Source organism: Salmo salar, chromosome ssa05 (genome assembly GCF_905237065.1).
Source record: "Salmo salar chromosome ssa05, Ssal_v3.1, whole genome shotgun sequence".
Taxonomy (NCBI): Eukaryota; Metazoa; Chordata; class Actinopteri; order Salmoniformes; family Salmonidae; genus Salmo; species Salmo salar.
This window is the reverse complement of record NC_059446.1, coordinates 58506655-58519941: the sequence shown is the minus strand read 5'-3', so window position 1 is coordinate 58519941 and position 13287 is coordinate 58506655. Positions and strand designations below refer to the sequence as shown.

Here is a 13287-nt window from a genome sequence, read left to right as displayed (position 1 = left end):
GATCATCTTTATATCAAAGAGGATCATTCTTGCTGTATGTATGAATGATAATATGTGTCATCATTACCTTAGATTACCCAGTAGAGAAAGATAATCCAATAGTACAGAAAAATCGGGACGTTGTCCACGTTAAACTATAGCATTCGACTATCGGAGCACATACCAATATCTCTGTTCTCAATCTATCAACTAAACAGGAAATGATTGATCTTTTGCTGACTCCAACTGACCTAAACCAAACCATAAAACAATGCAATTCACATTAGTTTCACATTATAACCGAAATAGATGTCCTCTGGAATAGCAAGTTCATATACAAACAATGTATCTACCATTCCTCTGATGTGATGGGTTTATCTGAGGCCCTCTGTTTCTGCCTGGAACTGTAACAGTGGTAATGTGCAGTGAGGCAATCACTGATAGACAGATATTACTGTTCTAAGGGATGTCCGACCTGGAAAGTAGAAAAGGCGTTATCAGTCATGTTACTATAAGTCTTTTTTTAAGAAATGTGTGTTTAATGGCTGTTCAATAAAGACTAGCTATTCAGGAAGTTATTTGAATTGAAAATCCCCAAAACCTTTGACATAAATAGCATCCCCTTTTCAGATTACTCATTGAGAACTCATTGACAACAGATGCCCTTTTTCAATTATTGAATTATAATTTCAGATTACTGGTATCAGCCAGACTAGAACTTACTGCCTTCAATTCGAATGGACCTCGACCCTGGTTAACACACACACTACCAAGCTTCTCTCATTTGTGTTGCTGGGAGTTACTGCCCCAAAATCAATGTTATTTTTCTATAAAAATGCTAGCTCTGCCAATCATTTAGAAAACGAGTTGATAAAACCTCAAAACATTGGAAACAAATGAATGAGGGGGGAAAACAAAATGGTGCAACTTCCAACTGCCATATAGTTGAACCCAAATTAAAAGAGGAGGGTAACCTAAAATGCATACCCAAATAATAAAAAAAAAATGGGCGTCTTTACATTTTTTTACTAAAATTATTCAAGAAAGAACTAATCTATTAATGATTGCACAAGAACTAATCTATTAATGATACGCCTGCACAATGAAGGGATGACGGGATAGGTTGGATTGAATGCCAATTTTTTATTCAATCAGTATTATGTGTTTTAACTGTGGTGCAAGCACCTTATCTCGAACCCAATCAATACACACATTTGGACTTTGTGTCATTATTGTGACAGGCAACACATCAAGGTTCATCAGCCAACACCACACATTTGCACATTCCACCTCAGGTCCCTCCCTTACATGTAGTAGCCAATAAGATTTGGGCCAGGCCTCTTTTTTCCAGCAGGAGCTATAAAACCCCTTGGCCCCAGACACAAGGTACCGTTAGGTCCAAGAACCCCCAGAAGTAAAGGTAAGTCTTCCATGGTTTTCTCTGTCTGATCCCAATGTCGCAGTATATTGGTTTAACACTTAAAGTTTAGCCTCATATTTATTGTGTGTATACAGAGTGTTGAGTGTGTCTTTTTGTTAGTAGTAGCCTCAAGAGATACATCTAAGTACTGTAATGTTTTCATTATGACTACATGGCTAAATATGATACCAATTGATACCAATTCTACTGAGATCTTAATGTGGTCAGTTTCATCACATTTACCTGGTTTCACCTAGGATAAGTGCAACTTCTGAAAGTGAATAGAATATCTTTCAGTGTCAATTGCCATGTAGTGTACAATGTTGCATCTGAAACTCCCTGTTGTCATCCTAATCCTCATGTCTCCTCTCCTGTAGATCCACCTTGCCCATCAGCAATCATGAAATTCTCTATCGTCGCCACCCTTGTTGTTGTGCTGGCCATTGGTAAGAATTCATTACATAAATTGTTCCGCAACAAAGAAAAATCTTTGACTTTCTATCGTATCTGCATTTATACCTAATACGACTCATGAATAGTAATTGAGTAACGCATAACTGCTAAACAAGGTAATTCAGAGGATAAATATTTATTTGAAAATCAAGCCCTTCACTCCTCTGCTCATCTATAACCTCTTTAATCATAACTACATCCATCCTTGTTTTCTGACTGAACACAATACTGTGTGTGTAGTGAGTGTGTGTGTAACTAAGTGTGTTTTCTGTGTGTGTATATGACAGGCTGTGAGTCCAGTTCCTTGGTGAAGCGTGACATCCCTGCTGAGATCGAGACTCTCACCAAGTACTTCCAGGACGCCATCGAGAAAGTGAAGTCTCATGAGCTGATCAGCCAGGCTCAGTACGTCACTGACCACCACACTCTTCCAATATAATATAATAGAATACTTCTCTTGAGGGGGGATTTTATTGCAGATCAACAAAATAAGTACCATCAACTCTGTATGGAGTTGAATCTCTTCACGTTTAAGATATCAAGTCATTCTAAATAATCACTCATTCAAATTGTTACTATTCATTTTATTTATTCGTAACATTGTACTTGACAGGGATATTACCTTTAAAACATGTCTGTTTTCACATCAGTACCATAGAGTCGGCTTTAAAGCTAGCTTGCTCCCTGAGCCTACAGCTGTTGGAAAACGGCTCTCTAAGTGTGTCTCTCTACCCATAGGGGTTACCTGGAGGAGGGTAAGACTGAAATCACGCCCCTGACCGACAAGATCCAGGAGCATGCTGAGAAGATCCAGGAGCAGATGAAATCCTTTGTCAGTGACATCGAGAAGCAAGTGCGTCCCATGGCTGATAACCTGCAGGCCCAGTTCATGCCTCTGGTCGACAAGATGCAGGCCCAGTTCAAGCCTCTGGCTGATGACTTGCAGGCCCAGATGGAGCAGCTCTTCCAGACCGTGGTTGACCAAACCAAGGCTCTCCTCCCCCCCCAGTAAAGCTAACGTAACATCCCCATAGCTTGGGCTCTCTTTTGGTTCAGCCCAGACCATAGAAAGGAAAAACCATCTCCCCTCTGTCTGTTTCACCTGTGTCAAGTCTACCTCACTCCTTCTCTTGACATCATCTTGAAATTATGCTGAAATTTCACCAATAAAGGGCTTGAAAGGTGACCATTTTGTCTGTGATTGTTTTCTCTATGGTTCACATGGGTACATTGCAGATTAAATGAATGCACTGTGTACTGCTGTGTAATTTATTGAAGGTTAAAGGTCAAATTATGGGGTTGAAATTAGATACATTTCTGGGTGGAATTTGATGGGAAGTGCTTATTGAAGTGCAAGTCAATATTTGTTTTTGATATACTGACCTTTGGGCCACTCTATCATATAGCCTATAAGCAGAGTTGGGTAGGTTACTTACTAAATATAATCCGTTACAGTTACTAGTTACCTGTCCAAAATTGTAATCAGTAATTTTGGATTACCCATAATCAGTAATGTAATCGTATTACTTTTCCCTTAAGAGGCATTAGAAGACCAAAACTATCCATCAAACGCATTTGATGTGTCGTCATTGTGGTCTCTGATTCATGGTCAGACTCGCTCAGGTGGAACAAGCTAAATTAGCCTTTTTTCAAGGCTGAATTGAATGTCATTGAGAACAGTAAAAGGGTCAATGTATTTTTTTTTTCGCAAGCAAGTATTCCAAGGAGTAATCATCTAGTTTTTCAAATGTATCTGTAATCTGATTATACAACTTTAGCTGGAACTACTTTTTTTGTAATCAGATAACATGTACATGATTACATGCAATCAGTTTCTCCCCAACCCTGTCTATGAGCCCGAGTTGTTAATATTCTTAAATAGTCATTTGTATTGGATGGAGCTTAGCATCAGCTTCATTAAGATTGTTATATTAAGATATATTAATGTCATTGACTGTGACCTAGGCCTACTACACACATTCATTAATGCGTAGAATGTCCAAAAGATGACAATGAAAATCTGATCTGATTGACGAGTTAAATGGCGAGATAGTGTTGCTTGTTCTTTGTCTTGATGATACCGTAGTTCTGTTGAATTGCCTGGGCAATAGGGACATGCAGGGAATACAAAGTGCATAGAAAAAGAAAAGGTTACAAAAACTCAGAAAAAGGCACTAATATACAGTCACGGTTACAGATTTAGTAGGCTATAACTGATTTACACTGTGGACAGGGATTTGAGCTAAGCACCTCGATGTCGCGGAAACCATCATCTGTGATCTGATCCATGCACTCACGGCAGAAGTGGTGACCGCAGGGATGGCGCCAAAGTCTCCAGTGTCGTATGAGACCGCAACGCTGACAGTCGCGCAGCACGGTTGTGCATCTGACATGACATGAGTGACTTAGCCCACCACGTAACCGAAGGGGGTCAAAATAATAATATATACAGTATATTTTGATAGTGCAATTCATAGGCTTTATCATCATCACAACATTTATGGGGAAAGAATAGAGTTTTGGAATAAACGGCGAAAATAAGGTCTGAGGTTAAAACAGTTTTATGAGATCTTATACGTTTTGTTCTATGAGGTGTCAGTCAGTTAACATGAACTTAATGAATTACAAAGTCTTTAAGTGCGTTATGTTTTTTAAGTTACATAAATGCTTAAAAATGAACAAAAAGTGATGTTAGCTGATGAAGATTATCTCATACAACAAAAATGTATAAGATCTCCTAAGCCTGTGTTTACCACAGACTTTATTTTCGTGTTTATCCAAAAACCCTACAAAAACCATTCATTTTCACATAGGCTTTGTTCAATGAACCATGGCAGAGTTAGTGCCTACAAAAAAACGTCATCACTATTGCTCTCTATATCACCACCACCACCATCTTCTTCTTCTTCTTCATCATCTTCATCATCAAAAAAAAGGCTGTTCCTTTCAACCAATCAGTGTGCCCGAATGGACATTTGGGACGCTGACTCTTCCCACTTCAGGTAGACTAGACACTAGACTAGACTGTTGGCTTCAACTTCATCATCATTGATATAATAACCTAAATAAAAATGAATTGCAGTTTTAGATGGAAAGTTTATTGATGTTTTGACAGACCTAAATTTACCTAATTTAAATTTGGTGTAGGCCTACCTGTCTTTCGAATTTTGTCCTCTCAATTGGCAACAAGGGAAGATGGAAAACATCCCTCTCAAAAATCTCTGCAGTCCCTTCCATACTCTCATTGCTTTGGAAAGTCAATGGAAAAGGGTGAACAGGTCTGAAACTGAATGAGACAAAGAGTTAAGGAATGAGGCAGTGGTGTTTGCTCAGCCTAGGCTACAGCTTCCCAGATATTGTAATTTGAATATAGGCCTGCCTACCTACAGATATCTCCATTTTAAATAGCAAAAAAACTACTCTACATCATAATGGAGAGATGGTTGCAATCTGGAGAATGTTTTACATCCTTTAAAAAGAAGTATACGCATGTTTATATAGAACCTGCATATTACGGCGTTTTGTCTCAAAGCAATGAGGTAGACCATGACTTGTTGTCAATTTTGACACATAACAACAAAATCACTAGTCTTCCACACAGCTATGGACCCTTAAGATGAAAGGCTGCATGCTTTATTGGTTTTAGAAAATGAAACTCACATAGAGGCACATTGTGTGTGCTGTAGCAACCCAAAGAATCAAATAATCATTCATCAAGTCAATGTTGAGTCTGATTTGGGAAAAAAATAATGTGTGTACTTCCTCTACTCTCATTATTAGCACGATGGCAGGGCATCTAAGTGTAAACAATAAGCAGGCGTATAGCCCTCTTGAATACACTATGCTCATTGATTTGATAGCACCATCTCATCCAGCTTCACTTTACTTTACCCTTGCCTATTCAGTTGCCAAGCTACAAGATGTACTCAAGGTGGCCTCCTTTAGCTAATGTTTAAAGGACTGAAGGATATTTTCAGGGAACCTCAGTCTCCTTCCAGCTGAACTAATCTCTATACATCACAACAGCCTTCAGACCTTCAGGCTGAAGGCTAAAGGCATTTGAAAGAGGTAATACCAGTTCTAGGTGACCTTCTCCTTGTAATAGAATATTTAATGAAGACAACTTATTAAGTGCCCTTACTTGCAATCAAAGAAACACATGACAGAAAGTAAAAAAAAAACACATTTAAGTTTTATACCTCTGCTCATTTTGATAGGCCGGATGTCTTCTCAGTTCTGCAACGTTGCCTCCTTGAAGTAAGCATAAAATAAAACAAAAAAATATATATGAACCATTTAAACCTGATTCCAATCTCGACTATGGGGTAACCAGGGATTGCCTCTAAGCTGTTTTTATAACATATTTCCACCATATGTCTGTCAGACTTCTGTACTCATAACAAACGTATCAGTCAACATCAGATGTCAGTGTATGACAAATAATCTAGCGACCACTGTTACGAAGCAGCAGCAGCAGTACAGATGCTTATCAGACCATTAACTAATGACTGCATGTCTCATCGCATGTCTTTTCATAAACTCACACAACATTTTATAACTGCTCAATACATTTGGTAACACAGGCTTCATATCAGAGGGTTATGAAGGCATATGAGGGACATGAGGCTTAACAGATGCTATTTTCATAGTGTTAAAGAGACCATTGGTGGGGGTGCCTTGTTCGACAGCCTCTCACACCCTGGGGTGGTAGTGGAAGGACAAGGCCAGGGTGATGTAGATGGGCACACCAGCTGGATGGAGAGCCAGTAATAAGCCCCAGAGATAACTGGGTATCTGGGAACACCGTGTGCCACAAAGGTTGGCACATGCAGTTATTGCCATGTAGTTGGCATAGAGAGAACCCCTGAAGATAAACTCTTTTTTTAAAAGTGTGTTATCTGTTTCAATAACGTGTGCATAAAGTTGGATTTGATTTGTACTTATGAGCTCCATTTAACTTTTTTTATACTGGAAAAATAGACATGAATAGCATAACAAAAGCAAATTGTCATGTTTGTGCAGGATGTGATGATCAATCCATTTATTTAGCTATGTTCTATCAATTGTTAATAACCATTAGAATCACAACAAAACATGTTTTCCCTTAACTGTTGATGTTGCCCACTGAATATGGGGAACATCAAGGTAGTATGTAGTATGTACATACTGTATTATTCCGAGGGGGTTTTCTCTGTTACTGTAGGCTGGTGAGTGATTTGGGAAAAGACTCCTTGCGGTGCCACATCAATTTCCAGAATGTCGAGGTTATTTGTAATCACGCAACTGACCAAATTACGCAATATTTTAGTTCTGGGTTAACCAAGATAAATATTTTTGACATCTGAAGTATGTTTGCGAGGTATGAAATATTGTGTGACATATCTAGCTGGCATGTGTCCATTATGTTACTGTTTGGACTCCTATAACACATGTATTGATATTAACACATTAGACACATGTAGTTAATGCCTAAAAACTAATTCAGCTATTTCAAAGTTATTGCCTATTCTATACTGGCATAGGCTGTAATCTAATGCATATTCTCCTCTGCATATTAAAGGATATACTGCATGTGCATTATATTTATAGGGGTTTCCATCATATGTACAGGTCCTCTATGGTTAGTTGAGTAACTCAATTGTTGCAGATATGACAGGAAACACATTTACAATCAATGTTCTGCAGTTTGAGCCTGTATAACAAAATAAATAGATTGCACTACACAAGGAGTGTTGTGTGTGTGTGTGTGTGTGTGTGTGTGTGTGTGTGTGTGTGTGTGTGTGTGTGTGTGTGTGTGTGTGTGTGTGTGTGTGAGTGTGTGTGTGTGTGTGTGTGTGTGCCTTTGATAACATGCTCTGTGTGTCTATAATCTTTAGGAAAAAAATATATTGTTTGCCCATGTTGTCCATGCACTCTTCCTTAAATCAAGGAGAGCTAGTTAGACATGCAGATTTCTTTTTAATCTAACAAATCAGATGAGTACGAGCTGAAGGATACTAGATAACCCAGGAGCATAAAGTGTATAGAGACATATGGCACTGGCTCAGAGACAAACCATCATTGACTTTGATTATGCAGATAAAAAAGAGCAGGTTAACATGATCAAATGTACCATTTAAAATCATGACATGTCAAGATCAAAAATCATACATACATCCGTACGCACCCACATAATGACAGGACTACTTTCTGCCCATTAGCAAAATGGAAGGTACTCACCATGTTTCAATTTAGGCACCTAGAAGGGTCATCCAGAAGGGCATGAACTGCGCGTGGAAAATGGCGAACCCTGACAGAAAAGAAACGGTGGCCTATTATGGGAACCTGAAAGCACTTAAGAATTTAACAAAAATTTGAGAAAAGAGAGGAAAATAAGAAAGCGCTACATGGAAACCACACTTACAGATGGTTTTGGGCTGTAAAAAGTGGGGCCAATCCAATATCTACAGTTCCAAATGCCTTGTCTTTAAGAAGAGTGCTGTATGCTTTGGTGTCTGAGGAGTAAGGACACAGACTGTCTCAATGGGCAGTGGGGAATACTGATGGATATGTCTTTGCTGGCATGGGTTATGTTTTTTACTCAAAGCTGACAGACAGACAACCCCCATGCACACAGGTGCTAGCCTATTCAAGGGAATTGTGTAAAAATGACGTCACTGAAAATCTGATCTGGAAGCCTTTCAACATAAAAGTCCTTCCTTCCACTTTGAGCTGCTCTACAGTACATGCTTTTTTCTTTTGTTTGTTGCTTTTTCTTTCTTACTTTCTTTCTTTCATTCTTGTGTCCTTACAGAATAATGTAATGCAGTACTATACAGTACACGTGTAGCAGCAACATATATTCACACGTATATAGTCACCGTACAAAAAAACCCAGAATATTTGTTTTCACAAAAGTTGCCATTTTCTGTGAATTTCTTCAAAAACAAATGAAATATATTTTCCCCAAATGTCTGATGTTCCTGTTTTTATGTTCCTGTCTCTCCAAGGCTGAAATACCACTTTGTGAAATTACAGTACAATTTGGATAAGTAGACACAGGCAGTCAGCAATATAGAAATAGAATGGATAGAATGGGCATGGAAGCTCTAACCCTGGTAAACTCAAGGGTACACTCGAAATGGCTGCCTGCTATTGTGATGCAATAATTTCATTGGAATGTTCTATCTGATGCTGGATTGCCATAGTAATCTAGAATGTTCATTTAAATGATGCTAACTGATGTGGTTCGTGCATTGGAACGTATTTGTTGTAATTTCCATTTTTACATTTTAGTCATTTAGCAGACGCTCTTATCCAGAGCGATTTACATTTGATTTTCATTTCATGCATTTTTTTTTTATATATATATTTTTTTGTACTGGCCCCCCGTGGGAAACGAACCCACAACCCTGGCGTTGCACACACCATGCTCTACCAACTGAGCCACAGGGAAGGCTACACCATACGTCTTTGAGGGGATTTTCCCTTTAACAGGTTAGGTAGCCTCATACGAAACAAACTGCTCCACATTTTCAGTGGTAGAGAATAAATCTATCAACACGAAAATAGAAAAACGTGCGTTACATCAGATAGGAAAGCAACAGTATGGATCAGATTGTTGAGATGGCATTTAAAAATCGCACAACTGGAAGCCAACACTGACAGTCAGAGAAAACAAAACAGAGGGAATAGGGAAGAAGAAGAGAGGGGAAGAGAGAGAGTATACCCCAAGTTCAGTGGACAGCATGAGAGCCTTGCCTTTGGCAGTCAGGTCTTTGTAGATGGACTCAATCTCAGACTGGTACTGCTGAGTGCGCTCCTCTGTGGTCTGGGTCTCCAATGAGAACAGCATGTTCCCCAGGTAATATACTATTTAAAAAATACTGTGTACCTACCCCAACACTGGTGTGTGTGTGTGTGTGTGTGTGTGTGTGGTGTGTGTTTGCGTGTGTCTGCTTGCATGGTTGCGTGCCCGTGTGTGTTTGCATGCTCGTGTGTGTGTGTGTGTGTGTGTGTGTGTGTGTGTGTGTGTGTGTGTGTGTGTGTGTGTGTGTGTGTGTGTGTGTGTGTGTGTGTGTGTCGTACGTAATGTCAGTTGAGTTGACTCAACAAATCACCGCACAGATTGAAGGGTACACTTCCTGCTTTTACTTCCTGGCATGGGTCTAGGTTGAAGATGACAAAGGTTAAGACAAGATGGTTACAATATCCCTTTGCAACAATGGGGCCAGCTACTGTATGCTAGTGAAGAACAGCTCTGGTAGCCTAGCGGTTAGAGCGTTGGGCCAGTAACCGAAAGGTCGCTGGTTTGGATTTCCCAAGCCGACATTGAGAAAAATCTGTTATTGTGCCCTTGAGCAAGGCATTTAACCCTAGTTTGGTCCAAGTGTGCCATACTACTATGGCTAAAACTGTCAAATAAAATCATAACTTGTCCACTAACCTTTTATCTTCAAACTAAGCATGGGTACACTCAAAATGGATGCCAGTCCCCCCGTTATGCCATAACTTACTTGAATAGGGACGTCCGTTCCGTTCATTCTATTTCTACGGTTGGCAATGCATGTGCATAGCCTCAGCAACAATGGAGTGCTGGCCTTGGTGATGGTTGCTAGGCAATGGAGGAAATACAATGGCCTCCTTGGAAACCAAAGGCCCTTAATAAGTGGACTAAAAGGAATGAAATCACACAAAAAAAAGTATTGATGAGGAAAACAGTGATGCTGTGCACCTTAGAGTAGACATAGAACAACATATTGCTGTGCTGTAGCACATGGAGGAGACAGAAAAGAGTAGGTACCCCTGCAACATAAGTTGGACTTGAATTCTAGCTCCACACAAACCCTTATGGCTTTGGTTCTATGTTGGCTAGACTTATCAATAAATCAATCAATCAAACATACTAATCAATCTAATAATCATTACATGTCTGGCTGGCTCTCAGTCTGTCTGTGATTCATGTTAGATGTCTCTTGATTGACTAACATTTCTTAGTCTACATGTGGTTACTGCAATAACACCAATTACATTACAAATAGGGGCTACCAGTGTAAATGTCAGTTGTTTAAAGAAAATAAAAACATGGAGTTGGTTATCACTGTTGTGTAATCCCGTTATTTCCTCTATCAAATCACATCAGATCTTTACATGATCAGGACATTCTGTTTAGGATGAGGACTGGATGAACCAATTGACCCACATACAAAACATTTAATGATCCTTGTGTATTTTAGACAGGCATTGACGATGTGTACATGCGAAGGGGCTGAGGCTAGAGTGCAGCAGGCTTTATACATATGGATGTTTGGTTTGGCTACAAAATGGAAGCCAGTTAGAGAGCGGTCTTAAAAACAGCAGCAGTCCACTTGGGCTTGACAATAGTGCTTCTGCTGTACAATATTGTTCTTTTTGTGTGGCTAGATGAAACAGGTGCACTTTGCAAGTGGTTGACAGCGGGAAAAGAGTATTCCTAGCATGTATTTTTAGGAGCTAGTTTGTTGTCCCCTTATGTAAATATGTAGTGTTCTCTCATTTAAGGAAGGTGTATGCAACTGCAGAATAACCACATTATATGCCCATTGTCATGAATATATTGAATTGCCTCAATTGCAATCAAACATCAATTATTATCACACAACAAAGCCTACGGGGTTTTTTCTTAGATCAAAAAGGAGATTAGGTGGTGAGCTTGGCAGGAGGTGTGGTCGCAGTTTTAAGGCTAATTTCCTGCGATTTAACATATTCTGCCTTGGAGCTGAAAGTATTTAGCTGTTTTACATCAAATTTCCTGCATTTCTATGCATTTTGCCATGGCTAATGCTGCATTTTTATGCTCAAACATAATAACAAAATCTCTACTCCTGAATTCATAGTTGTGGGAATGTTCTATTCTCCCTGACTGTCTAGCTTTCATTTCGATGAGTTAGCTCTTAAAGACTATGGTATGCAAAAATAAATACAGTGGCAAGAAAAAGTATGTGAACCCTTTGGAATTACCTGGATATCTGCATAAATTGTTCTTCATCTAAGTCGCAACAATAGACAAACACAGTTTGCTTAAACTAATAATAATAACACACAAACAGTTTTACATTTTCATGTCTTTATTGAACACACCCGGTAAACATTCACAGTGTAGGGTGGAAAAAGTACGGGAACCCTTGGATTTAATAACTGATTGACACTCTTTTGGCAGCAATAACTTCAACCAAACGTTTTCTGTAGTTGCACAACGGTCAGGAGGAATTCTGGACCATTCCTCTATACAAAACTGTTTCAGTTCAGCAATATTCCTGGGATGTCTGATGTGAACCGCTCTCTTGAGGTCTTGCCACAGCATCTCAATCGGGTTGAGGTCAGGACATTGACTGGGCCACTCCAGATGGTGTATTTTCTTCTGTTGAAGCCATTCTGTTGTTGATTTACTTCTGTGTTTTGGGTCGTTGTCCTGTTGCATCACCCAACTTTTGTTGAGCTTGAATTGGTGGACAGACGGCCTTACATTCTCCTGCAAAATGTCTTGATACACTTGGGAATTGATGCAAGCTGTCCAGGCCCGTAGTCAGCAAAGCAGCTCCAAACCATGATGCTCCCTCCACCATACTTTACAGTTGGGATGGGGTTGATGTTGGTGTTCTGTGCCTTTTTTTCCTCCACACATAGTGTTGTGTGTTCCTTCCAAACAACTCAACTTTAGTTTAATCTCTCCACAGAATATTTTGCCAGTAGCGCTGTGGAACATCCAGGTGCTCTTTCGCGAACTTCAGACGTGCAGCAATGGTTTTTTTGGACAGCTGGGGCTTCGTCCGTGGTGTCATCCCATGAACAACATTCTTGTTTAGTGTTTTACGTATCGTAGACTCATCAACAGAGATGTTAGCATGTTTTAGAGATTTATGTAAGTCTTTAGATGACGCCCTAGGATTCTTCTTAACCTCATTGAGCATTTTGCGCTGTCCTCTTGCAGTCCTCTTTGCAGGACGCCCACTCCTAGGGAGAGTAGAAACAGTGCGTAATTTTCTCCATTTAAAGACATTTTGTCTTTATCGTGGACTGATGAACATCAAGGCTTTTAGAGATACTTTTGTAACCCTTTCCAGCTTTATGCAAGTCAAAAATTCTTAATATTAGGTCTTCTGAGATCTCTTCTGTTCGAGGCACGGTTCACATCAGGCAATGCCTCTTGTGAATAGCAAACTCAAATTTGTGAGTGTTTTTTATAGGGCAAGGCAGCTCTAACCTACATCTCTACTCTCGTCTCATTGATTGGACTCCAGGTTAATTGACTGCTAACTCCAATTAACTTTTGGAGAAGTCATTAGCCTTGGGGTTCACTTACTTTTTCCAACCTACACTGCGAATGTTTAAATTATGTATTCAATATAGACAAGACAAATACAATCATTTGTGTGTAATTAGTTTAAGCACACTGTGCTTGTCTATTGTTGTGACTT

The 13287-nt window shown here is 39.5% G+C and overlaps 1 protein-coding gene and 1 long non-coding RNA gene across 2 annotated transcripts; one reads left to right on the top strand and one right to left on the bottom strand.

Annotated features, from left to right (window-relative positions):
* Window positions 1-1310: 1310 nt before the first annotated feature.
* On the top strand, window positions 1311-3038 carry LOC106605287 (type-4 ice-structuring protein LS-12). Its single transcript, XM_014200761.1, has 4 exons — window positions 1311-1399; window positions 1777-1845; window positions 2140-2257; window positions 2591-3038. The coding sequence occupies exons 2-4, from the start codon at window positions 1800-1802 to the stop codon at window positions 2862-2864; spliced, it is 438 nt and encodes a 145-aa protein (XP_014056236.1). The 5' UTR covers window positions 1311-1399; window positions 1777-1799; the 3' UTR covers window positions 2865-3038.
* On the bottom strand, window positions 2949-8437 carry LOC106605288 (uncharacterized). The gene is made up of 5 exons (XR_001328820.2): window positions 8256-8437; window positions 8072-8141; window positions 6052-6103; window positions 5006-5138; window positions 2949-4913 (listed from the first exon to the last, which is right to left on the bottom strand). It is a non-coding gene; the product is annotated as an uncharacterized lncRNA (long non-coding RNA).
* Between the last annotated feature and the right edge of the window lie 4850 nt (window positions 8438-13287).

What these genes read in the sequence shown, in the direction of transcription:
- LOC106605287 (XM_014200761.1), top strand. Translation starts at nt 1,800, where the DNA reads ATGAAATTCTCTATCGTCGCCACCCTTGTTGTTGTGCTGGCCATTG. An exon ending in TGTTGTTGTGCTGGCCATTG is followed by an intron (nt 1,846 to 2,139) that starts GTAAGAATTCAT and finishes TGTATATGACAG; the next exon opens with GCTGTGAGTCCAGTTCCTTG. An exon ending in GAGCTGATCAGCCAGGCTCA is followed by an intron (nt 2,258 to 2,590) that starts GTACGTCACTGA and finishes CTCTACCCATAG; the next exon opens with GGGTTACCTGGAGGAGGGTA.